This window comes from Eupeodes corollae, chromosome 2 (assembly GCF_945859685.1).
Source record: "Eupeodes corollae chromosome 2, idEupCoro1.1, whole genome shotgun sequence".
NCBI lineage: Eukaryota > Metazoa > Arthropoda > Insecta > Diptera > Syrphidae > Eupeodes > Eupeodes corollae.
This window is the reverse complement of record NC_079148.1, coordinates 110,999,017-111,022,935: the sequence shown is the minus strand read 5'-3', so window position 1 is coordinate 111,022,935 and position 23,919 is coordinate 110,999,017. Positions and strand designations below refer to the sequence as shown.

At 34.0% G+C, this 23,919-nt stretch overlaps 5 protein-coding genes across 5 annotated transcripts; 2 read left to right on the top strand and 3 right to left on the bottom strand.

Annotated features, from left to right (window-relative positions):
• Positions 1–6,098: 6,098 nt before the first annotated feature.
• Positions 6,099–7,048, bottom strand: LOC129946201 (heat shock protein 23-like). The gene has a single exon (XM_056056295.1). It carries the CDS (start codon positions 6,897–6,899, stop codon positions 6,303–6,305), a length of 597 nt encoding a protein of 198 aa, XP_055912270.1. The 5' UTR covers positions 6,900–7,048; the 3' UTR covers positions 6,099–6,302.
• A 2,675-nt stretch (positions 7,049–9,723) lies between these two features.
• Positions 9,724–10,437, bottom strand: LOC129946089 (heat shock protein 27-like). The gene has a single exon (XM_056056119.1). The coding sequence runs from the start codon at positions 10,393–10,395 to the stop codon at positions 9,769–9,771; it is 627 nt and encodes a 208-aa protein (XP_055912094.1). The 5' UTR covers positions 10,396–10,437; the 3' UTR covers positions 9,724–9,768.
• A 313-nt stretch (positions 10,438–10,750) lies between these two features.
• On the top strand, positions 10,751–11,665 carry LOC129948167 (heat shock protein 23-like). Its single transcript, XM_056059045.1, has one exon. It carries the CDS (start codon positions 10,920–10,922, stop codon positions 11,535–11,537), a length of 618 nt encoding a protein of 205 aa, XP_055915020.1. The 5' UTR covers positions 10,751–10,919; the 3' UTR covers positions 11,538–11,665.
• Positions 11,666–17,476: 5,811 nt separating this feature from the next.
• On the bottom strand, positions 17,477–18,380 carry LOC129947599 (heat shock protein 23-like). Its single transcript, XM_056058229.1, has one exon. The coding sequence runs from the start codon at positions 18,203–18,205 to the stop codon at positions 17,588–17,590; it is 618 nt and encodes a 205-aa protein (XP_055914204.1). The 5' UTR covers positions 18,206–18,380; the 3' UTR covers positions 17,477–17,587.
• Positions 18,381–18,672: 292 nt separating this feature from the next.
• Positions 18,673–19,583, top strand: LOC129947598 (heat shock protein 27-like). The gene has a single exon (XM_056058228.1). The coding sequence runs from the start codon at positions 18,820–18,822 to the stop codon at positions 19,435–19,437; it is 618 nt and encodes a 205-aa protein (XP_055914203.1). The 5' UTR covers positions 18,673–18,819; the 3' UTR covers positions 19,438–19,583.
• Positions 19,584–23,919: the final 4,336 nt, after the last annotated feature.

Below are 23,919 nucleotides of genomic sequence, written 5' to 3'. Positions count from 1 at the left end.
AAAGAAGCAGCGATTTGCAAGAGTTATTCTTCGTTTGATTTCAGCGCTGGTGTCGTTGTCTGCATTAATAGCGGTGCCTAGGTAGACAAAGTCCTTAACTAACTCAAAGTTATAGCTGTCCATGGTGACGTTTTGTCCAAGACGTCGTCGTTCAATGTAATTTTTTGATGACAACATATACTTGGTCTTTCCCTTCTTCGCTTCCGTCGCAATGCTCAAAAACACTCCACTGACATCACACTTCGATCTTCCAATTATGTCAATATCATCTGCGTATCCGAGTAATTGGATGGACCTTTGGAGATTGTGCCTCTAGTGTTGACGGTTGAGTTTTGCACAATTCTTTCCAGAACGATGTTGAAGAAGTCGCATGACAGTGCATCGCTTTGTCTAAAACCTTTTTTGACATCAAATGCATCGGAAAGATCTTTTCCGACCTTGATAGAGCAGCGTGCAGTCTCCATCGTCATTCTGCACAAACGGATAAGTTTGACAGGGATGCCAAAACTAGACATTGCTCGGTAGAGCTCTTCCCTATAGATGCTGTCATACGCGGCTTTAAAATCAATAAAGAGATGGTGGGTATCGATTTGAAGTTCATGGGTTTTTTCCAAGATCTGTCATAGTGTGAATATTTGGTCGATAGTGAACTTTCCTGGTCTGAAGCCACACTCATAAGGACCAATCAGGTTGTTGACAAATGGCTTCAGACGTTCACATAATACATAAATAATGTACTTATGTACGAGTGTGTACTTCTAAAAAGACCCTAAGAGAAAATAGTTTTCATAACGGTGCGTTTAAATATGACATAAGAATGAAACTTAACCCAAGTTTTTAGTGGTCAAAACAAAAGCAATTTTTTATTGCTATCTCTTTTTTTCTTGTTAAAAAAAAGTAGTCCGTTAACTACAAAATCAATTGCTCATATTAAAGCCGTTGGCAAACGAGTGCAGTTGAATTTTTTTATTAGGTGTTATTCAGTTAACGGGCAAACTAATATATTACTCAAACTAATATATCGGAAAAACATTCCATTCCAAAATCAGTGACTTGCCGATTAATACAATTTTACAATTCCAAGAAAAACAACAAAACATGAGGATGAAATAATAAAATCAATTAAAAATTACTCTTTTATATCATAGCGTAAAATACGAACCCAATCCGACAAGCGCGAGAACAATTCGAAAACGAACTGTTGATGGTGGACTAAAACTGTATATCGTTTATTGTAACGTGACATTTTCCAAAATGTAATGCTGCCACACGCTTCTGAAATGGATATTTTAGCAGGACAACGACCCAAAGCACAATACGGTTAAGACGTGATTTCAAGAATATCGGATTGACGTGTTACAATGGCCCGCACAGTTCCCAGATCTCAACCCCATAGAAAATCTATGGAAAATTGTAGATCGTCGAATTGTTAGGATTAATTGCAAACATGAAAACCCCCCGTTGATCAAACTAAATTCGCTTGGTAAAGTATCTCAAACAGCATTATAAGCAATTTAAATGACTTCATGCCTCGCAGATGTGCTGAAGTGATTAAAAACAAGGGCTTTGCTACCGAATACTAGCAATATTTTAGTAAGACTAAAAAATACATGCATTTTTTAAAAGTTGCTTTTGTTTTGACCAGCCTAATATTGAAGTTATTGTGCTACATATATTTAATGAACTGTATAAAAAACAATTATATTTTATTTTCCATTAGAAGCAGTAAATAATTATAGATATAAATAAATTGGGTGGCGCAACAGTCCGTTGAGAACTAGGGCATAGTGACTGACAACTCTCAACCATTCCTGTGTGCGAGTACTGTTGTCAGGAATGGAAAGGACGTACCTAGTCTCAAGCCAAATCCGAACGCCAAATTTGAGAAAGCACGTTTCATGACAAGAATTACTCTTGGAGAATTTGTCAAAAAAAACTTTAGGTGGCATAGGCATGGATCGAACCCAAGACCTCTCAAGTAACCCAAGACCAAGCAGTAAATAATTATTTATTTATTTATTGAAGTAACTTACAAACTAAATTTAAAAAATACTTATTTAAAGCATCAGGGTAACCATACCATGCGATGCCGTTTTTAATTTACTAAGGTTTAAGGAAAAAATTATTTACATTTTTAGATTATTTAGCTTGGGAAAGATAACAGTTATAGCAACTAAACTAATTAAATTTCATCAAACTTGTGGTGGGTAGATATGGCAGCCTTAATTCGTCGTATAGTTGATGGATCTAAGATTTTTGCCAGAGTTTCAACTACGTCGTCTGTTTCAGTATCTGTTTGTTGAGAAACAGAACACTCTACTAAAATATGCCAGATTGTAAGAGATGTTTCACAATTTGAGCATTCCTCTGGAGCTTCCCGAGTGTAGAAGTGTAGAAGTGTAGAAGTGTTTGTTTTTAAACAGTGTTTTTCCTATTATAACTCTTAATACTTTTATACATTCTTCTCTGCTAAAGGACTGGTTATATTGGACACGTGTGTAGCAGGGTTGATGTTTTTGAAGAAAGGTTTGAGCGCTTCGCCACTTTTCTGAAAGCTCCAGCATTTAAAAATGTGTGAAAGTTGTTTTCAAAAGCTGATGTAGTTTAGGCAAGGTCAGCGGCATCATTTCCTACTATTTCGCAGTGTCCGGGTATCCAAACTAAAGTGAAGTTCGTGTTGTAGTACAAGCAGTTTCTTAATGTTTGGAGAGATGGACATTTGTTATTAACGTTGCTTAGCCCCTTGAGTATACCAAGATTGTCGTCGGGGATTGAGAAACGTTCAGAATTTAGTTGAGCTACAGAGATCGCTTTGTGAATTGCAGCTAGCTCGGCTATGTAACTGCTCGCATATTCTGGAAGTAGAGCCTGGTGAAGAGTGGAGAATTGGGCATTGTGTTGGAACTCTACAACAGCATAGGAGCACCAATGATTTTCTTTTTGGGAAACGTCGGAGTAAAAGGTTCGCTACTATGTTTGCTATAAGTTCTTCATGTAGCATTTTGTATGTAGTGTCGGACGTGTTTGCTTTTTTGTGGTTAGCCAGACTGATGTTTATTTGTAGAGAGTTTCGTTTCCATGGCAGAGCGTTGTGAGACACAGTTAACACATCATGTTCTATAACGATTCGGGGGAATAGAGATAAAGTAAATATTTATTGAAATTGTAAAACCAAGAATATGCAATAATTGAATCCTTAGTTATTTTTTTTAATTATTTATTTGTATTATATGCATTCAACAACGGAACAAGTACAATTTCTTAACGAAAATCTTTAAATCTTGTACGATGCTCATGTTCCTTTAAAAACAATAAGAACTGACGTTCATAGGCCTCCTTGGTTCACTTCCAAAATACGATTTCTTATACAGAAACGTGATTAAGCTTATAAATGGTGTAAACGATATAGACTACTGGAACTACTGCTCCCTAAGGAATAAAGTAGTACAAGAGATAAAAGCTGCTAAGGCCACGGTTTTTTCTACACGTTTAGGTTCATCTGTGAACAAGCGTCAGTATTGGAAGAATTTAAGAGAAATAGGCATTGGTAAACTTAAAGGTGACGCGGTTGACAATATCGATGGCAACGTCTTAAATCGTAAATTTGTTTCGTTACCATCCATACCCGTTTCCATCAACGTTGAAAACTCAAACGATGTAAGACTGGGCGAGAGGGCCATAACCTCAACAGTAGGTTTTGGTTTTACCACCATAAACGACGCAAATATAGTAGAGAGCCTTTTATATTTAAAATCTAATGCTTCTGGCGTTGATGAGATTCATCCCATATTTTTAAAAGTTATTTTGCCGATTCTCTTACCATACATAACTCATATTTTTAATTACATTCTTACAACAAGTGAATATCCTCCTCAATGGAAACTTGCAAAAGTCATCCCTATCCCAAAAAATTCAAAAATCGATGATTTTAGGCCCATATCCATTTTGCCTTACATCTCAAAAGTTTTTGAAAAATTGGTACAAAGACAAATGAATGCGTATTTAAGTCGCACGAAGCTATTAACGCCAAACCAATCTGGTTTCCGTAAGAGACATAGCTGTATTACCTCGCTCATAAATGTGACAGAAGATTTGCGACAATCGATTGGTGAAGACAAAATCTCGTTTCTAATTTTACAAGACTTTTCCAAGGCATTCGATTCCGTAGACTTCTCTGTTCTGTGCAACAAACTTCATAATGAGTTTAGTTTCTCATCCAATGCTGTAGATTTAATCAAATCTTACTTGAGTGGAAGAAAACAAGCAGTTGATATAAATAACAATTTATCTGAGTTTTTGTCAACTACTAGGGGAGTTCAACAAGGGTCAATTTTGGGTCAACTCTTGTTTTCATTGTACATTAACGCACTTCCTAGTATTGTAAAGTACTGTAAAATCTGTATGTACGCTGACGATGTGCAGTTGTACCTAAGTTGCAGAGTCGGTCTCATTGAACTTCATGTAGCTTGTATAAACGAAGATTTGGAGAGTATTTCACGTTGGTCTCAATCTCATGGCCTCCTATTAAACCCTTTGAAATCAAACTGTCTCGTTATTTCACGGAAACCATTAGACTTATCCTACTTTCCATTGGCATTTCTTAACAATACTCCAATTATATACTCTGAGACAGCTAGAAATCTGGGTATTGTTTTTAATCGCTGCTTGACGTGGGATAATCATATAAATTCAGTCATAGGAACGTATAGTGCTTTACGTTCCCTTAAAGCCTCTCAATCTTTAACCCCTATCAAAACTCGAATTATGCTGGTGAAAACATTAATAGTGCCAATTCTTATTTATGGGTGTGAAATATATAGTTCGTGCAGTTTTGAAAGCAAACGTAAATTAAATGTAGCTTTCAACAGCGCAGTCCGTTATATCTATGGTTTACGAAGATATGAGCATGTTTCAGCGATTTCAGTTAAGGTTTTCAACATGACATCTAACAGTTTCCTGGAGCTTCGTACTCTACTTTTGTTTTCTGACATTTTACTAACGCATGAACCCCGCTACTTGTTTCAAAGAATACGAACACCTACTTCGAGTAGATCCGGACAACTCATTCATCCGCGGTACTCATCCTTAACATCGGAGCGACGATTTCTTCTAAATAGTATTCGTCTTTGGAATAGTCTTCCACGCCATATTGGGAGTATTGAAGATCCTCGAAGGATGAAGATAGAAATTAGAAATCATCTATCGTCTTTAAACGTTTAAGCATTAATTATGATAAGAATTAATTTAATAAGTTTTCTTCTTATTTTTCTTTGTGTTTCTTTGGTATAGAATAAATTGAAACTACTTTGAATTACCTTTTATACTACTTATAAAAATACTTATTTGTAATAATAGCTTTTTACTAGCTTATAAGATATTGTATCTTACTGTGTTAAGCAAACGATAATAAATTGTTAACTGTTGATTGTAATTGAACGACATTAGGCGATGACTGTTTCGAAATAACCTGCCTTAAAAGAGTTTCATATGAAAAACCGTCCATCTCAATATTTAATAACAATTCTCCCAGATCTTGGCTTTGCATGCCTAGTAGAAAAGTGTAGTTTAAAAAGTGTGGAAACTCATTACATTTATCGTTTTTTAATGTATTGATCCAGGTGGAACAACATCACCATTCACCGCGTGTCCGGTCACAAAAATCTGGCCAGATTTAAAGCGATCAAGGTGCTTGCTGTCTCTAAGCATATCGCATATAAGCTCGATAATAGGTGCCATAACCGGACACTGTCTAATAGGAAAGCACGCCATGCGGCTAGGGGTATTCTCAAATGACTTTTGCAGAAGCTGTATGGACGAGGAATAGGAGGAAACAGTTCTTCACCTTCTCTGTACATGTCCTGCTCTGGCTCAAAAACGCAGGAATTAACTAGGATAATTCTTCTATAACGATCTAAATCATATTAGCATAATCAGCCTCTCACGTTTCGTAAGTGACTTAATGGTTTCATTGAACTTAGGAGGAAGCCTCAAGATTCATGTGGTATCACATCACAATGACCCATTAAACTGGCCTAAATGTGTCCTATGCCTCCTCTCCTCTTAAGCTGTTTTCGGTCTTTACAAAAAATAATACCACCTTAGTCTAAATAGAATATTTTATTGTCTCTTCAAAGTCAAATTAATGCTTGCATAATTTAAGTACATTTAGAAAGTATTTACAAATATATACATAAACAATACATTTTTAATAAAATTAACAAATAAAGATTTATTATTTAGAGGATAAAATCTTGAACTAACTCAGATACAAATTATGGAAAGAAGTTGTTCTATGAAACATTTTAGGCTTTAATAGCTGGAAAAGTTGTCCCAGTTTGCTTTATTTTTACCATTCTTTCCTTACATTCAATGGCAGCCCGTGGTGGTGGTGGGGGTGGTATTTTTACACAAAGCACTCCATCAGAAGAAATTGTTGAATCCACATTGTCTGGATTACAGCCATTTGGTAATAGATAAGTACGAGAAAAGTGCTTCTTTGTGAAATTATGATCATCTTTACGTTCCTCATGTTTGCCTTCTATCACAAGAAAATTATTCACTGTCTTAACAGCAAGTTCGTTGGGCTTGAATTCTTTAACGTCAAAAGTCAATTGGAAACCATCATTATTAATAGTCATCGTTTCGTTTGTATCTCGTAGAGCAGCTTCGATGTGATTTTGAAATGGATACCTCCAGAAAAATGGAGGATGGAAGAAACTAAGTGGCACTATACTGCTCATTGAAAAGTTGTCGAATGGAAACCCTCTAAACCAGGAGTCGTCTGCTAGCACTAATTTTTTGAAATTTTCCATTTCACGGGCGAAATCGACGGACACCATTGATTTCCGAAAATTTTCCATTTCACGTTCGAAATCGTACATAATTGGTACAACAGACATTATTTCTATATTATTTTTTTTTAAACTTGGATGGTATTGAAAATTACTTAAATATTCAAGAATTAAATTTTTAAATTTTACTTTTTAAATGTTCACTTTTAGTATATGAATTTTTGAGGGTTTTAAAACTATTTCTGATCAATTTTATGCAGTGGTAACGTCTTTTATAATGCTGCAAGGGCTGTTTAAACGATACATAATAAGAATAGGACGTATAGCGCAGTTTAAAATAGTGCCTTTGATGAAAGAGATCAATTCTAAATGAATCATTAAAATGTATGATTCATAAGTTATAAATATGAAGAAACTAAGAGAAAAGATCATTTCTCTTCTTGTTTTAATGTTTTTGTTTTTTAATGCATTTGTTATTGCACATACATTTTTTGGTTTCGCTGCCATCTACATTTAAGTAATGACTACAAGTCTGTCGCGCATTGTTGTTCATATTTGATTTAATTATATTTAGCTACACAATTTTCAGATCAAAGCAGGGTAAGTTCTTCTATTGTTACTTATATGCTTTAAAATCTTATCGCAATAGAGGCAAACCTTTTTTTATTTTCATTTCCATTCTTTTTTCTAAAGGAAGGGATCGATGTGTGCTGAATTAGAATATAAAATTACAAACAGTTGGTGCCTAAGTGGATATTGAGATGTGAGATGGTAGTTTTGTATTGCATTGTTGTGCCTTCAATTTAAATAACAAAAACATCTTGAAAACGGAGACCAGTTCTATGGAAGTAATTGAGTACTGATTTACAAACGATCGAAATACCAATTTACATACTTATATACTGCATAAATAGAGAATTCGGTACAAGTTTTCAATGTTTTGAACATATAAACTGGTTGTGAGCTTATTTACTTTTTTTTAAGTTCCCATAGGAACATTTTTACATTTCTCGACATTTTAAGGTCCTGGAATATTAATCAAAGACTTTGAGAGATATATCTGTGAGTACTTACGTTTGAGATACCATTTTTCGTGGTCCCTGTCTCAATTTTGAATTCAATTAAAGTTTGTTACACAGATAATAACACTGAAAGATGTAGAAAGGACTTTCAAATAAATTGTGTGTGTGTTTATTTACTATAACAATTTAAATTTAAAGTAAAAATTCTGGTTGACCTAAAACAAATCACGAAAAAAAACCGCTAGCAACTTTAGTTATATATTTTATATTATATGCGAGATGTATTTTAGACAAAAATCAACTAACGGTAATTTGTCACCTTGAATATTTTATCTCCAAACAATTTCATGCAACGAAGAACAACGTTTTTGATATCCGGTAAAATTTTGAGTAAAATCGAAAAAACGATTATTTTTAGAAAAATCAAAAAACCTCACTAAAAGTAGGTTAGGTTCGCTTACACAGATAAGGCTAGCTAATCCGGAGGTCGCCTGGTATCCGGATACTCCGTTAATGACTGAGCTATTTTTAGAAATTGAGCCCCCATCCTGGTAGTTGAAGGGAAGGATATTAGCAATTAAGCCATAAGCGTTCCAGGAAGGAAGCAAGGTATTGACAGACAGTGATAACTATACAGTCACTGAATAAGGAGCCATCAGCGAGCATAATAGCACAAAGCCGGCGTAGGGGGGGGGGGTAAGGATTGAGAAGGGGATTAGCGAGCGACCTTTGGTTACAGGACTCTTCTGGAGAAATAATTCCCGAGAATCATTGACCTTACTCAGCTTCTACAACTCGACAAGTTCGACGCTCAGGTAGTAGTTAAGGATATTGGCTTTAAACCAATTTCATTTTGTAAAAGAATAATGTTAATTTAAGAAAAACACAACATACCATTTTTCCATAAAAGTTTAAATTTACAAAAAAAATATAAGCAATTCGTAAAAATATGTAGATGCTTGATTTGCGATATCTTGTGAATAAATTTAAGTATTTACTTTTAAATTATATCATTCCGTGCTAAATTTTGTTGTTAAAGTTAGATAATATAGTCCAATCTAAATTTTTGAATATAAGAAATAAATACTTTTAATGTTAATGCCTGTCGACTAAAAATCTCGTTAACAAAAACGTTTTGAAAATAAATCATATGTTGGAAAATTTTAGCAATTTTTTTTTGAAAAATTCACATATTGAATGTTGAATGTTATTATTGATATTTTGTTGAACTTTTAGAATTTAGACAAATCGACAAACGGGCACGTGTTCGAGGTTATCATCCCAGCCTCATTTATTTAAGGTGTGACCCACAACTTTGCACAAATGGCGAATATATGAGGCATTTTCTTATTGCAGTTGGAGAAAATTCGCAAAAAACCGATGCGTCGTAAATCTTCTTCTAACAAAAATATTTTTAATAAAATGTGCAGTTTTGCAGAAATTGGTAACTCTCTATTAAATATAAGACCCACAATACGAATAACGAATCGATCCAAACGAAAATTTTTAAAACCACTCATTTTTTTAATTGTTTTGATGTTCAAAACAGATGTATAAGGGAAGTTCTTTATTCTAAATATTGCGAAATCTTGTATTTCCCAAACGTTCGTCCTCATTTATTTGAACCTTAAGACCATTATGACTTTATAGATTAATTTATGTTGATCGCTCGACTTTGGACTACAGCAATTTTTCACTAAATTAAAAAATGTGCCGTTTTTAAAGGAAACTTAAAGTGCGTACTAATAAACAATTTAAAAAGTTAGATATAGCATCCAGCTTCTGTTAAACCAAACCATATAACATACATAAGTTTTCAATAAAACAATTTCAGTTTTTTTTTTTTTTAATTATTTATTTAATGATAACTACACAGTAGTCTTAAGATATAAAATTAATGTAAAAAAATTTTTTTGTTGACAATGAAAAAGCAAATTAAAATAAGTCTTGTGGAATTAAGATTGTTCCATTTTGTCAGTCTTGTTCTCCTTATCATTGTTTTGTGTTTGATTTGACTCTTCTTTGTTTTCACATCCATTTATGCTCAGATGTGCTGGACCAGTTTGTTGAATCTGCACAATTCTTTCGTTGTTCTTCAATGCCTTATTTGGTGGTGGTGGAGCTTTAACTGTTAGAACACCGTCTGTGGATACAGTTGAGATGACGTCTTTGGCATCATACCCTTTTGGCAGTTGGTATTTTCGAACAAACTGACGACTTATGTAGCCATGGTCGTCCTCACGCTCCTCGTGCTTGCCTTCTACTACAACGCTGTTGCCAACAGTTTTCACCGTCAATTCATTTGGTTTGAAATGACTCACATCCATGCACACTTGGAATCCATCCTTTCCAACTGTGTAATCCTCCTTGGAATGACTTTTGCCACTTTTTGGCCGTAACGTTTGGAGTGACCTCTGGTATGGTGAAAAGCGACGAATCGGACTCAATTGCACCGAAGCCAGTCTTGGGCGATAAATGTCACATGGATAGATTCCAAATCCGAAGCCATCGTCCAAAGTGCTATAACCACGATAACTATCGATTTCATTAACAATATCGGCCAGTAAAGGAATTAGTGACATTTTGATTGTTTATTATTATTAACTTCAAGATTTAAAACAAAATTCAAAATTCAAAACTGAACAAATCTCGAATTTGCATCTTATATTTATTTTTTGATTATTTTCGAGAAAGAGCAAGAGTTTTCTAGAAAACAAAAAGGGGTATTTTGTATTTCATAAAAGAGAACTGTGGAGGAGAATTTATATGTAAGCACAGTTTATAGCAACCGCTGAATTCAGAAAAAAAGAGAAATTATGAGTATATGTCATTGCTGAGAGAACAAAAACATTATTTAAGAGAATTTATTCGAGATAAGCGTAGAAATTTCTGGTCACTCTGAAAATTTGTATATAAACAACTTCTGGAAACAGCTGAGCATCAGTTTTCAATTTGGAAGCAAAAGCAAAACAAAGCAATCAAGTGAAGTAAGAATTAACGAAGAACAAAAATAAAATCGTTGAACCAACTCAATACCGTTGTGAAGAAATAAGAGTTTAAATATATATACAAAGAATTTAAGTAAAATATAAAAAATCAAAGCAAAATGTCCTCACTTCAACTTCTTTTGGATTTGGCTGAAAACTTGGAGAGCATGTCATCGCCATACTACGGAAGCGACTTCGGGCTGGGAATAAATCCACACATCATTCACCGTAGTCATCGTCCAAGTGTATTCCGTTTGCCGCTGGCTTTGGCGAACCGCATGGAAGATTGTCCTGCTATGATGCTTCGCTCGAAAGGTGCCAACCAAAACTCGGCAGTGTCGAATGTCGGCAAGGATGGGTTCCAAGTGTGCATGGACGTGCAGCAATTTAAGCCAAGTGAACTTTCTGTGAAAGTGGTAGACAATGCTGTGGTGGTGGAAGGCAAACACGAAGAACGAGAAGATGACCATGGGTACATTTCGCGGCACTTCGTACGCCGTTACACACTTCCAAAGAACTACGACTCAGATAAAGTAATGTCCACTCTGTCATCGGATGGCGTGTTGACTGTGAGCATTCCAAAACCTGCCATAGAAGACAAATCAAATGAGAAGATCATCCAAATTCAACAAACGGGACCAGCTCACCTGAACGTAAAAGACAACAATCAGGAATCCAAAACAAAAAATACTGCCAACGGTGCTGAAAAAGCACAGAATGGACAAACAAAGGCCTAAACCATGTTCATTCCTAAGCTTAATGAAAAAGCTATTTTAGACTGATTATTCCTATTTGTTACTTATGTTATTTATTGTTTTGTCTGTTGTCCGTAAAAAATAAAAAAAATCCTATAAATAAAATATTTTGTTTTAATATTTCAAGGAAGGATAATTATTGGCAGCTTTGTTTTGAGGTTTGACTAAAAAGGTCTGGCATACATTTGTGTTTTGTTGTGTAAAAATTGTTATCCTTTACATATTTGCCCTGTTAGTACGTGCTACACTTGAGACATTATATGTGAATTGGTAGATGGAAACAATTGACAGCTATATCTGGACCCCTTTAGCTTTCATTAGTGTTCATAATGAAAACCAATCATTGAAAGTTCTTTGACGTTTCGATCATTTAACATTTTTGTCATTGAGGGGCCAATTATAGCTATCACTGGGGGCATCACTAATCTAGTGGCTACGTAGTCAAGGGATTCTGATTGGCTAAATGCAACTATAAAAGGAATTAAAATTTCCCCTCCGACGAAGTGTACAAATTTCGCCTACAAAGTAAGTGCACACTGGGGTGGAATCGGGTAAGGTGATTGTTCATAAATGATAATCAAAATGATCGAATTTGATCCACGTAAGGCATTGACATACTATAGTATAGTATAGTATGTCAATGACGTAAGGTGATAGTCAAATTGATACCTAAAAAGCAGAAAAATATGATAGTCGTTTTCAAACAAATATGTTTATTTCGAATAGAGTTACCACACGCTTACACAAACGACTGGAAAATTTTCTTAGTTCATCAAAAAAATGGTAGTCAATTGTCATCTTAGCCGATTCCACTCCTGGTTTTGACGTTTCACAATCAAATGCTCGGTAAGGACACAAGAATTCAAAATGAAATTAATCTTTTGGTATTTAAACACAAATATAAATCAATTAGGTATATCTTCTATTTGGTTTTATTGGATTTAAAAAGAAAAAAAAAAGACAATTAATGTTCTAAAAACACATTTTTTTAAAAATTATGGTATAGGTATGTAATTTGTATTTTTAATTAATATGAAAATTCTTACCTATTGACTAGATTTGTAGTGCAGTTTTGCATTCACAAAGCTAGCATTAAAAATGGGCCCATTGAAATCAATCCCGAAATTTTCAAAAAATATGTATTTGACTGTGTTTCCTTTGGATTAGAAATAGAATCAGGCATGCTGCACACCCTTACATACCTCGCTGTTAGAATGCCGTACTATCAATTTAAAAAAAACTTATTTTAGGCGTGTACAGTGGCTCGAAAAAAAAAATACAAAAAAGTAGGGTAGAAAATATTTTTTTGTATGACTTAACGGAGTTTTCACGCCTTAATATTAAAAACCCGTTCTATTGAGACCTCTACCATCATTGCTGCGCTAATGATAAGTCGCCCCAAAGTTTAATTGCGCAATTTTTTCGCTATCATATTTTTGATAGTCATCATATCTGACCTGTGCCTGTCTACACGCGTTGTGCCCACATGAGAGTTTGTGGGCAAGAGACCTCTACCATCATTGCTGCGCTAATGGTAAGTCGCCCCAAAGTTTAATTGCGCAATTTTTTCGCTATCATATTTTTGATAGTCATCATATTTGACCTGTGCCTGTCTACACGCGTTGTGCCCACATGAGAGTTTGTGGGCAGTAAAGAGACGGGATGCTCAAGACAAAAATTTAATTTTCTGTTTTCTCATTTCGTTCCGAATTTCTCATTATTTTCTGTTCGTCGATGCGAAAGGTATACATGTATTGCTCTACGGATTGCACACACCGTTGTGCATTTAATTGAAATGGCCTGAAGTCCTTAAAATTTGAAAATGGCCCTCTAACAAGTACCTATTTGAATCAAAAACAGAACATGTATTCATATTCATATACACTAAGATTTCCATCCTTCACTGACGATGACGAGTTCGATTTATTTATTTTTTACTTAGGATGTTATCCAGATTCATAAATCATCACAAAATGTTTGTAGGTTGATTTAATTTAGGTGATTTTTACTTTTCATGAACAAAACTGTGTTAAAATTTACTTTGATTCATTAAATGAATGTGGGTTGTGTTATGGTAAATGTAATATTTACTTAATTATGTTTGTTGTTTTTATGAATTTTATTATTTATGGTTTGTAACAATTATTTTTATAAATTAAATTCTGCCTACAAAATTAATTTAAAAAGATACAGTAGTACATCTAATTCATTTCTGTTTTTCGCCCCGAAACGACGAAAATGGCCCGATTAATTTTCAAAGTGGCCCGATTTCAAACAAAAAAAATCGGCAACGCTGTTTGCACATATTGTATACACTATTGCCACATTCGTCATTTGTAACCAAATTTGGTCATTATTTTTTCACTTGGTCAAATGGTAATTTATTCCATTTGGTCATATTTTTCGGAAACGACAAAAGATGATCGACACTTTGAGTAACATTTAAGCAACTTTGTGTAAATAATTACTTTATTAAAATTATAAACTATTGATCTAATTGGACTTAGGGAACAGAGAGAATTATCTTCGCATTACACAAGCCGTAAAAATTCTCGAAATCGAAAAACTTATATACTGTGATCTCATTCATTCATATTTCGTCATCTGTGTTTGGGTTAATCTAATTTAATAAAGTACTTATGTTAGGAATTTTATGAGTTTATTTGTACTTAATTAAAAAATAAATGTCATCTGCATAATATGGAAAATATGTTAAACAAAATGTGATGAATTCATTAATCAAATTTTGCGGACTTGAATTATGTTGGTCATTTTTATTTTCAAATTTGAACCCAACTTTTTTTTCAAGTGGCAATCGTACACAAATGTTTTAAGTTTGTCGTTCCACAACACAAAATGGAATAGGGCACATGTAGTGTAGCAGACACTATCATTTTCATTCCGTCCTTGTAAGATGGTTCAACTCAATTCAATTCCATTTTAGAATTGTCAAAATTTCAAATTAGAATTGTCAAAATTCATTTTTGCTATGGTGAAATTTTAAAATGATTTCTATAAAATATCTAAATAAAAGTAATATATTGGCCGTGTTTTAATAATATTCGTACTTTCCTTGTGTTTTTTTTCGAATGTCGTAAATGTGTTTTTGTACCTTAAAAAGGCAACTTAATACATTTTCCGTTCGTTTTTTGTAAGCGTCTGGTAGCTCTATTCAAAAACGACATATTTGTAGGAAAATGACTGTCACATTTTTGTTGTGACAGCTTTTTAGGTATCAATTTGACTATCACCTTACATAGATCAAATTCGATTATTTTCACTGTCATTTATCAACAATCACTTTCAAAAAATTCGGGATTGATTTGAATGATAGTTATAACTCGCTCCTTAGTGCCCGGTCATAGCTATCACTAAAATCCAAACGGTAAATTAGAGGTATTGAATAACCAGGAGCTTCGCAGCAATAGCGGATCCAGAGGACGGGTCGTATGAGTCTAAATTTTCGTTGGGTTTCCTTTCAATTTAAACCTTATCGTATTGATTTCATCTAAAGATTTCTTAGTGATTTGACGATATTTACCAAAACGTGGTTTCCTGTCAAGAACAACTACAGTTTTTACTTTCACATAATTTAGAATTGGAAAAATCTTAAGTATTTTCATAAAATCTTTTCTGAGAGAAAGAGCAAATATTCCAGAATATATCATTTCTATCAAAAAGTTACGTTTCAACACAATTTTTAACATTTCTGGGTCAAATGCTCCAAAAACCCTCTAAACTATTGTATTTTAGTTCTTATATATGGCGTATTTAGAATTCTGTTGGAATCTTGGGTTAGGTTAGGTTAAAGTTGCTGTTGGTTGGGAAGTAGAACACACTTAGACCAAAGTATGGTCCGTTGTGATACCACATGGATCAGTTGATCAGCTTAATTCGTCGAACCAATTGAAGCTCCGAATGGAGCGTAGAAGACAAATAATGTCAGAATTTTTTAGATCGCTGGTATCGTGAAGTAGTAGTCTCAAAGGTGGATTCTACGTCTTTGTGATAAGGAAGTACATGTGCACAGAAGATGAGAGATTGTCTCCTCCTCCTCCTCGTCCATGCAAATCCTACAAAAATCATTTGCAGGGGCTCCAAGTCGAATAGCATGCCTTCCTATCAAGCAGTGCCCAGTCAGGACACCAATAACGTAGCTAATGTGCAATCTTCTCAGAGAGATTAATTTTTTTGAGCGCCTGGCGCTTAGATTAGGCCAAATTTGTTTAGTCGCTAAACAGGTGGTGTTGTTATTTCACCCAAAGTTTGTTGTCTCTATGGTATCTTGCTTTAGCATGAGTTTACATGTAGCTAAGGGGATACCTATGCTAGCATTGTAAGCCAGCAGAGGTAAAGTTGTTCTGCGTTTTGCAAGTTCGTCAGCTTTGCAATTTCCTGGAATGTCTCTATGGCCCGGCATAGAAAAGGGGAATGTTGAACTGTGTAGCCATCTCCGTAAGAGATGATCGACAATTTAGGGCTGTTAGTGTGTTAGTGGAAACAGATTGGAATCTTGGAATGCATTCATATTTAGGGAGTCGTCCAATTTAAAAAGTTAAACCATATCATGCTGGACAACAGTATTCTAAAGTAATCTAATTACTGAAGTTGTATCTTTACACCTTGAAATATGTAAATGTAAGGTGGGACTCGTTTACAGAAAATTTGTAAGCGGTGCTCAAAAACTCATCCTTAGGTTAAGTGTGTGACCCCCCTAATTGAAAGTCTGCATACGCTCTTTCTTCGCAGCATTTAACTGTCGGCTGTTCAGTAAAAATTATATTTTATCATTAAAATTCTTTAAACGTATTTATTTAGCTTCAACTGCATTTTTTCTTTTTGAAAAAAATACTAGGCATTTGTTTTTTCTGCAAAATAAAGCTCTAAAAAGTTCAAAAATGTAAAACAAACATTTTACTGAAACCTTTAACGACGCCTTAGTGTGTTTTAGAATTTAAATGAATAAATATAGCTATTTTAATTTTAACAAATAATAATGTATAAATAAACGTTATCAAAATAAGAAAAAAATCGTTATGAAGTTTTGGTCCTTAATTTTGTTTTTAATAATATGCAAAATATGTTATGTCCTAAAATCTAAACAAAATTCTAAGAATTATCTTATCATCTACGTCTACTTCTATTCTAACTATAAGTTAAGATGTTAAGAATGAAAAACTAAGGAATCATGGAATAGCATTTTATCGTCTTTTCCAATATGTCTTTCTATTGCTCAAGTAAGATGATGTTATAAAATTAACTTTGAAGGTTATTAGCCGACACAACTCCTTCTTTATTTTAAAATCAATATGAAATATCACTTCTTGATAACTTCTAAGCTAAAAGCGGACGTCTGGCGGTGGGAGAGCTGAAAGTAAGACTTTTGGCCCTGTTATCTATTGATTTTTGCCATATCTTTGGTTATAGCAATCTTCCAAAAATTGTTTCTTTTTTCAACACTTTTATGAGGTTGTCCATATCAAGACTCCAATCCCTAAAACTATGTTTTCCAATTTTGGTTAAATAAAAACTTTCGATTACGATGGAGTTCGTGTAAGGCCTGAATATTATATTTATGGCACACTCTTAGAACGGACGCAAATTCTGGGAGTAGAGTGATGGCAAAAGTTCATAAACAACCGTCTGGTATGTTTAATCTTCAACCATGGTCCGGGAAAGAGTTCGAAAATGCACAAAAATACCATTCCACTTAACCACAGAAAAGTTTTGCAGTAGCAAGTACACGTAAGGGTTAATTTAGCATCGTGTTTAAGTTAGCAATTTGTGTACACACCAAAACTTGCTGTTTTATAATAATGTATGCAGACTTTTTTACCCAAACCACAACCTCAAAACAAAGCTGCCAATAATTATCTTCCCTTGAAATATTAAAACAAAACTTTTTTATTTATATAGGTACCTAGGATTTTTTATTTTTTTTACGGACAGACGGAGCAATAAATAACATAAGTAATAAATAGGAATAATCAGTCTAAAATAGCTTTTTCATTAAGCTTAGGAATAAACATGGTTTAGGCCTTAGATTCTCCATTCTGTGCCTTTTCATTACCGTTGGCAGTATTTTTTGTTTTGGATTCCTGCTTGTTGTCTTTTACGTTTAAGTGAGCTGGTCCCGTTTGTTGAATTTGGATGATCTTCTCATTTGATTTTTCCTCTATGGCAGGTTTTGGAATGCTCACGGTCAAAACGCCATCCGATGACAGAGTTGACATTACTTTATCTGAGTCGTAGTTCTTTGGAAGTGTATAACGGCGCACGAAGTGCCGCGAAATGTACCCATGGTCATCTTCTCGTTCTTCGTGTTTGCCTTCCACCACCACAGCATTGTCTACCACTTTCACAGAAAGTTCACTTGGCTTAAATTGCTGCACGTCCATGCACACTTGGAACCCATCCTTTCCGACATTCGACACTGCCGAGTTTTGGTTGGCACCTTTCGAGCGAAGCATCATAGCAGGACAATCTTCCATGCGGTTCGCCAAAGCCAGCGGCAAACGGAATACACTTGGACGGTGACTACGGTGAATGATGTGTGGATTTATTCCCACCCCGAAGTCGCTTCCGTAGTATGGCGATGACATGCTCTCCAAGTTTTCGGCCAAATCCAAAAGAAGTTGAAGTGAGGACATTTTGCTTTGATTTTTTATATTTTACTTAAATTCCTTGTATATATATTTTAACTTTTATTTCTTTACAGCGGTATTAAGTTTTTTCAAGGTATTTAACTTTTATTTGTTCTTAATTTTTACTTCACAATTCACTCAATCACTTTGCTTTCTTTGCGAATTGAAAACTGATGCTCAGCTGTCTCCAGAAGTTGTTTATATACAAATTTTCAGAGTGACCAGAAATTTCTACGCTTATCTCGAATAAATTCTCTTAAATAATGTTTTTGTTCTCTCAGCAATTGCAAATACTCATAATTTCTCTTCTTTTCTGAATTCAGCGGTTGCTATAAATTGTGCTTACATATAAATTCTCCTCTTCAGTTCTCTTTTATTAAATACAAAATACCCCTTTTTGTTTTCTAGAAAACTCTTGCTCTTTCTCGAAAATAATCAAAAAATAAATATAAGATTCAAATTCGAGATTTGCTTAGTTTTGAATTTAGCGCTGTAAAAAGAAGACTTTGAATTCGTGCTTCGCAGTATTTCAATTTTTAACAAGAGAAATATTTTTCCGATCTTTAAATTTTGTTTTAAATCTTGAAGTTAATAGTAATAAACAATCAAAGACAAACAAAATGTCATTAATTCCCTTGCTGGCCGATATTGTAAATGAAATCGATAGTTATCGTGGTTATAGCACTTTGGACGATGGCTTCGGATTTGGAATATATCCATGTGACATTTATCGCCCAAGACTGGCTTCGGTGCAATTGAATCCGATTCGTCGCTTTTCACCATACCAGAGGTCACTCCAAACGTTACGACCAAAAAGTGGCAAAAGTCATTCCAAGGAGGATTACACAGTTGGAAAGGACGGATTCCAAGTGTGCATGGATGTGAGTCATTTCAAACCAAATGAATTAACGGTGAAAACTGTTGGCAACAGCGTTGTAGTAGAAGGCAAGCACGAGGAGCGTGAGGACGACCATGGCTACATAAGTCGTCAGTTTGTTCGAAAATACCAACTGCCAAAAGGGTATGATGCCAAAGACGTCATCTCAACTGTATCCACAGACGGTGTTCTAACAGTCAAAGCTCCACCACCACCAAATAAGGCATTGAAGAACAACGAAAGAATTGTGCAGATTCAACAAACTGGTCCAGCACATCTCAGCATAAAGAGACGTGAAGACGAAGAAGAGTCAAATCAATTACAAAATAATCATAACGGCAATGACAAGAAAACCGATTAAATGTAGCAACTTAAGACTTCTTTTTAGTGTTAAAGTATTTTTTGCTCGTTCTTTGTTTTGAAAACAATTTTGTCCATTGTAAGTAATGTTACTGTGTAACGATTAATTTATATTCCACTATCTCTATTTAATAAAGTAAACAAAATTTTGTAAATTTGTTTGTTTTTTTTTCGGAAATTTCAATTCAGTTTTTAGTACCATCGATTTTGTCTTCCTTGCAATTTTTTTTTCGAATTTGTTCAGTTCTTCCTCCTACAAAAGCTTATTCATAATTAAGACTTCCTGTTATCATTTAGTTCCGAAGGAATCTTGATATTAATGATCGCAATGTGATAGAAGAGGAAACATTAAAGCGATTAATCAATCGTAGCAGGTTTGTTGGAATTGTGGCCACTTAAATAAATACGAGTAATAAACGAAATTAAAAAATGTTAAGTTTATTTTATATGTTCTATTAGAGCAATTATTCGGTTTGTAATAAAAAGGACTACAGATGTGAATTACGTTCAATAAAATAAATAAACTAGTTGACGCAACAGTCCATTGGGAACTAAGGCATAGTGACCTACAACTCTCCGAACGGTTGAATTGAGTTTGTCAATTATGTTTGGTTTATTTAAATTTCCACATACATATTTAAAATTTAAAAAGTAGACAATTATTTGGGTTCAATATGATATACATAAGTTAGATGAAAATATTATCTAACACCTACAATTAAGTCTCAATGTTTTTAAATTAATTTAAATAAGATGTAGCAAATGTTTATTTTGAATTTTATTAAATAAAATTTTATTAAATAAAATAAATTATTAAATAAAATCCCAATTTCCCCCTAATCGGCCAACCTGTCGAAAAGAACAACAATGCAGTTTTTAATGTTCAATGTATTTATTTTAACGACAACAAATTTAACAAGGCTTCCATAGTTTTCGTCTTTTAAAATAGTTTGAAAAGTTTGATTACATCCACCAGTTTCTAAGGATATCCGCACTTTTTCAATTCTTCTCTTCTCTACTAATGTAAAAAAGGTATAAAGCAACATCTTTTCTTTCTCGTCAATGCTCTTTCGTTGAGTAAGTTCTAAAAAAGGGGTTTTAGAAATTTAAAACTATAGCCAGCAGCTTCTTTTGTAGCTACATACATGTATCTATATGTATGTAAGTTTTTTATTTCATAAAATGTTGTATAGGATTGAGGTGCCAAAACAGCATCAGCTCTTAGAGCAAAATAAATTAAGACTTTAAACGCGGAAATGCAGGGCTAGATTTCTGTATTCGTTTTAATCAGAAGGGGCCTGTATAAGAAAATGTGGCCACAGTAGTGGACCCGCTTTTTGAAAATTATTTATTCTTGCTTAGAGACATTTGTATAAGAAGCACAAAATGTGTTTATCAAATATCCTGTGTCCGGCTCCCTCAAGGAAAACTAAAATTCTCATTTCTTTCTATTTTTTTTTTGTTATTAACTTATAATTAGGTATACGTAAGACCTTAGCTTTTAAATAGACCTTCTAATATGAATGAATCCAATTCATTTTGTTGCTGTTTACGAAACATTAAAATTCTTCACAAAAATTCCTAACTTTTGCACTATAATTTTTTGGATGCTCCTGCTAAATTATTTTTGTTGTAATAGTGGAGGGCAGCAGCGCGTTTTTATCGCAGCTCCGGACCGCGTTTGAACATGCGTCAAGAGGGTAGTACCGGGTTGGCCAAACCACACATTACATTTGAATTTTTTTAAATTCAGTAAATCATCAAAATTATCCATTGGAAACTTTATCTTACAATAATTTTGGACTTCGAAATCTAAATGTATGTCTGCTTTTTGTGAACAACTGAAAGATATTTTCATTTTGTACCAGCCATCTCAATGTTTTCCCGAACATGTAAGGCTGGTTATTACCAATCTGTCGCTAATTGATATATGTAAATTTTGATTGTCTTCTTTTCAAACATTGAACACGCTTTTCTCAAAACTTTATTTTTTGAAACTGCGTACTCCAATTTTGCTTAAAGATCTATAAATTGATATGTTTTTGTTAAAATCGACTTTTTTAATTCATGTTTAAATATTTTATATTTTCGTCATTTAATGTTTAAAAGTTTTTTTGTTATTCATGAAAATCCCTTTATTTATGACGTGTTAAACTAAAATCTGTAGTTGAAGCTAGAAAACCTCTTATACCAAAACTACTCGAGTTCAAAAAGAAGGAAAAAGAGCACCCTTCAAACTAGATGAACACGTGGTTATAGGCAAAATTTGGAAAGAAAATAGCCCAGAAACCTCAAAGAAGAGATCCCGCTCTAACTCACCATCAGGACAACCAAAAAACAAGGAAATAAGTACGAACAAGACGAAAACTACAATAATTGGATCAACGGACATTAACCCCAAGAGACAACAAATAAACCCTATTATAAAATTTCTTACACAACAAAATACTAACGCATTGGTAAAAAGAGAAAATAGCGCACGAAATAAAAAACAATGCAGTTCAAGCTACAGCGAACTAACCTATAACAAATAGCAATATGGACTTACCAACCATCAACCTTGAAAGACATAAATTGGGATATACTAGAACTAGCTGAAGTAAGATTGCTTGGACAAAGGATAATTAATAATGATAATGATATCTTTTGCTACATTGGTGAAACAAAAGGACTATATGGAGTTGGATTTCTAATTAAAAAATAATTAAAAGACAAAATAATTAATATCCGATTCCATAATGAGAAGATATGTAGCATACAACTTAAAATTCAAAACACAAAAATGGCTATAATACAAGTATATGCACCTACACAAAAAGCTGAGGAAGAAGAAATGGGAAAATTCTACGATAATCTTGAAGAAACATTCAACAACCAAAAAACAGAACTAATGTACGTGATAGGAGATTTTAACGCAAGACTTGGAAAAAGATTAAATGAAGAAAAAAACTCAATTTTAGGACCTCATGTATATGGACCAAGAAATGAAAGAGGGAAGAGATATAAATGAAAACGCTACATTATTTTTTGAAAAATTGTTCACCTCGACTAAAATCAACACAGAAGAAGAAACAATAGAGAACATTGATTCAATATCGACACAAACCCATATATTCAGCAAAGGAACTATCGTAAGGACCATAGACGTCTGAAGAGAGATAAATGCACTGGAAATGACGGAATATCAGCGGAAATGTTAATATACGCAAAAAACTCACTATCCAACATTCTTACAAACATATTCAACGAAATCGTTCTAACAAAACAAATCCCTGAACAATGGAAAGAAACAACTATAAAACTAATACATAAAAAAGGAAATAAGGACGATATCAACAACTATAGACCGATAAGTAACATTTCGACAATTTACAAGCTGTTCTCCAAAGCACCTTACAGGACCATAAAGGACGATTTCAATAACAAACAACCAAGAGAACAGGCTGAATTTAGAGAAGGATTCTCCACAACAGACTTAAGTAAAGCTTTTGACTCCGTTGAACATGAAATGATATGGTCCGCCCAAAGAAATCAAAACATAAACCCAGATTTATTAGAAACAGTTAAAAACATATACAAAAATAACACAGCACGAATAAAAACAGAGAAAATTGGACGAAAATTTAACATAACAAGAGGAGTCAGATAAAGAGATCCACTTTCACCACCTCTATTTAATGCTGTCCTGGAAGACATTTTTCAAAAAATTAACTGGAAGAACTATGGAATAACGATATGTGGACAGGTCCTTAACAATTTGAGATTTGCCGACGATATAGTTCTTATTTCTACGAAATCTTTACATATTCAAAAAATGTTGACGGAAATTATGGACTACAAATAAATAAATCAAAACCTAAAGTCATGACAAATCACACTAAAGATGATATAACTTTGGACAGAGAAAAAATCGAGTACGTAGAAGATTACATATATTTGGGACAGATAAAATCATTCAAAGGCCAAGAAAATAAAGAAATAAACAGACGCATCACGAACAGCTGGAGACAATTCTGGAGCCTGAAAGAAATCTTACAATTAGACCAAAGTGCAGACACAAGGAAAAATAAAAAAACTCTAACTTATGGACTACTAACAATGAGCTTGACTACAAAAACACTTGACCAGCTTAGAATATGCCAAACCAAAATGGAAAGGAAAATTCTAAACATACGACCGCGAGATAGCATTAGAAACGAAGATATCCGCACAAGAACTGGAATTATAGACGTCATAAATAGAACAAGAAGACTGAAGTGGAGTTGGGCAGGACATTTATCGAGACTTCCGGATCAAAGATATACAAAACTGACGACGAAATGGAAACCAGATAACAAGAGACCAGCAGGACGACCTAATAAAAGATGGAGTGACGATTAATCCCATTTTACAACAAATCGGTACAACGAGCCCAAAAATAGAGATACATGGGCAGCCCCGGGGGAGGCTTATGCCAATATTCGACCGACATAATAAACTTTTT

Coding starts and splice junctions, on each gene's coding strand:
- LOC129946201 (XM_056056295.1), bottom strand. CDS start 6,899: ATGTCTGTTGTACCAATTATGTACGATTTCGAACGTGAAATGGAAAAT.
- LOC129946089 (XM_056056119.1), bottom strand. CDS start 10,395: ATGTCACTAATTCCTTTACTGGCCGATATTGTTAATGAAATCGATAGT.
- LOC129948167 (XM_056059045.1), top strand. CDS start 10,920: ATGTCCTCACTTCAACTTCTTTTGGATTTGGCTGAAAACTTGGAGAGC.
- LOC129947599 (XM_056058229.1), bottom strand. CDS start 18,205: ATGTCCTCACTTCAACTTCTTTTGGATTTGGCCGAAAACTTGGAGAGC.
- LOC129947598 (XM_056058228.1), top strand. CDS start 18,820: ATGTCATTAATTCCCTTGCTGGCCGATATTGTAAATGAAATCGATAGT.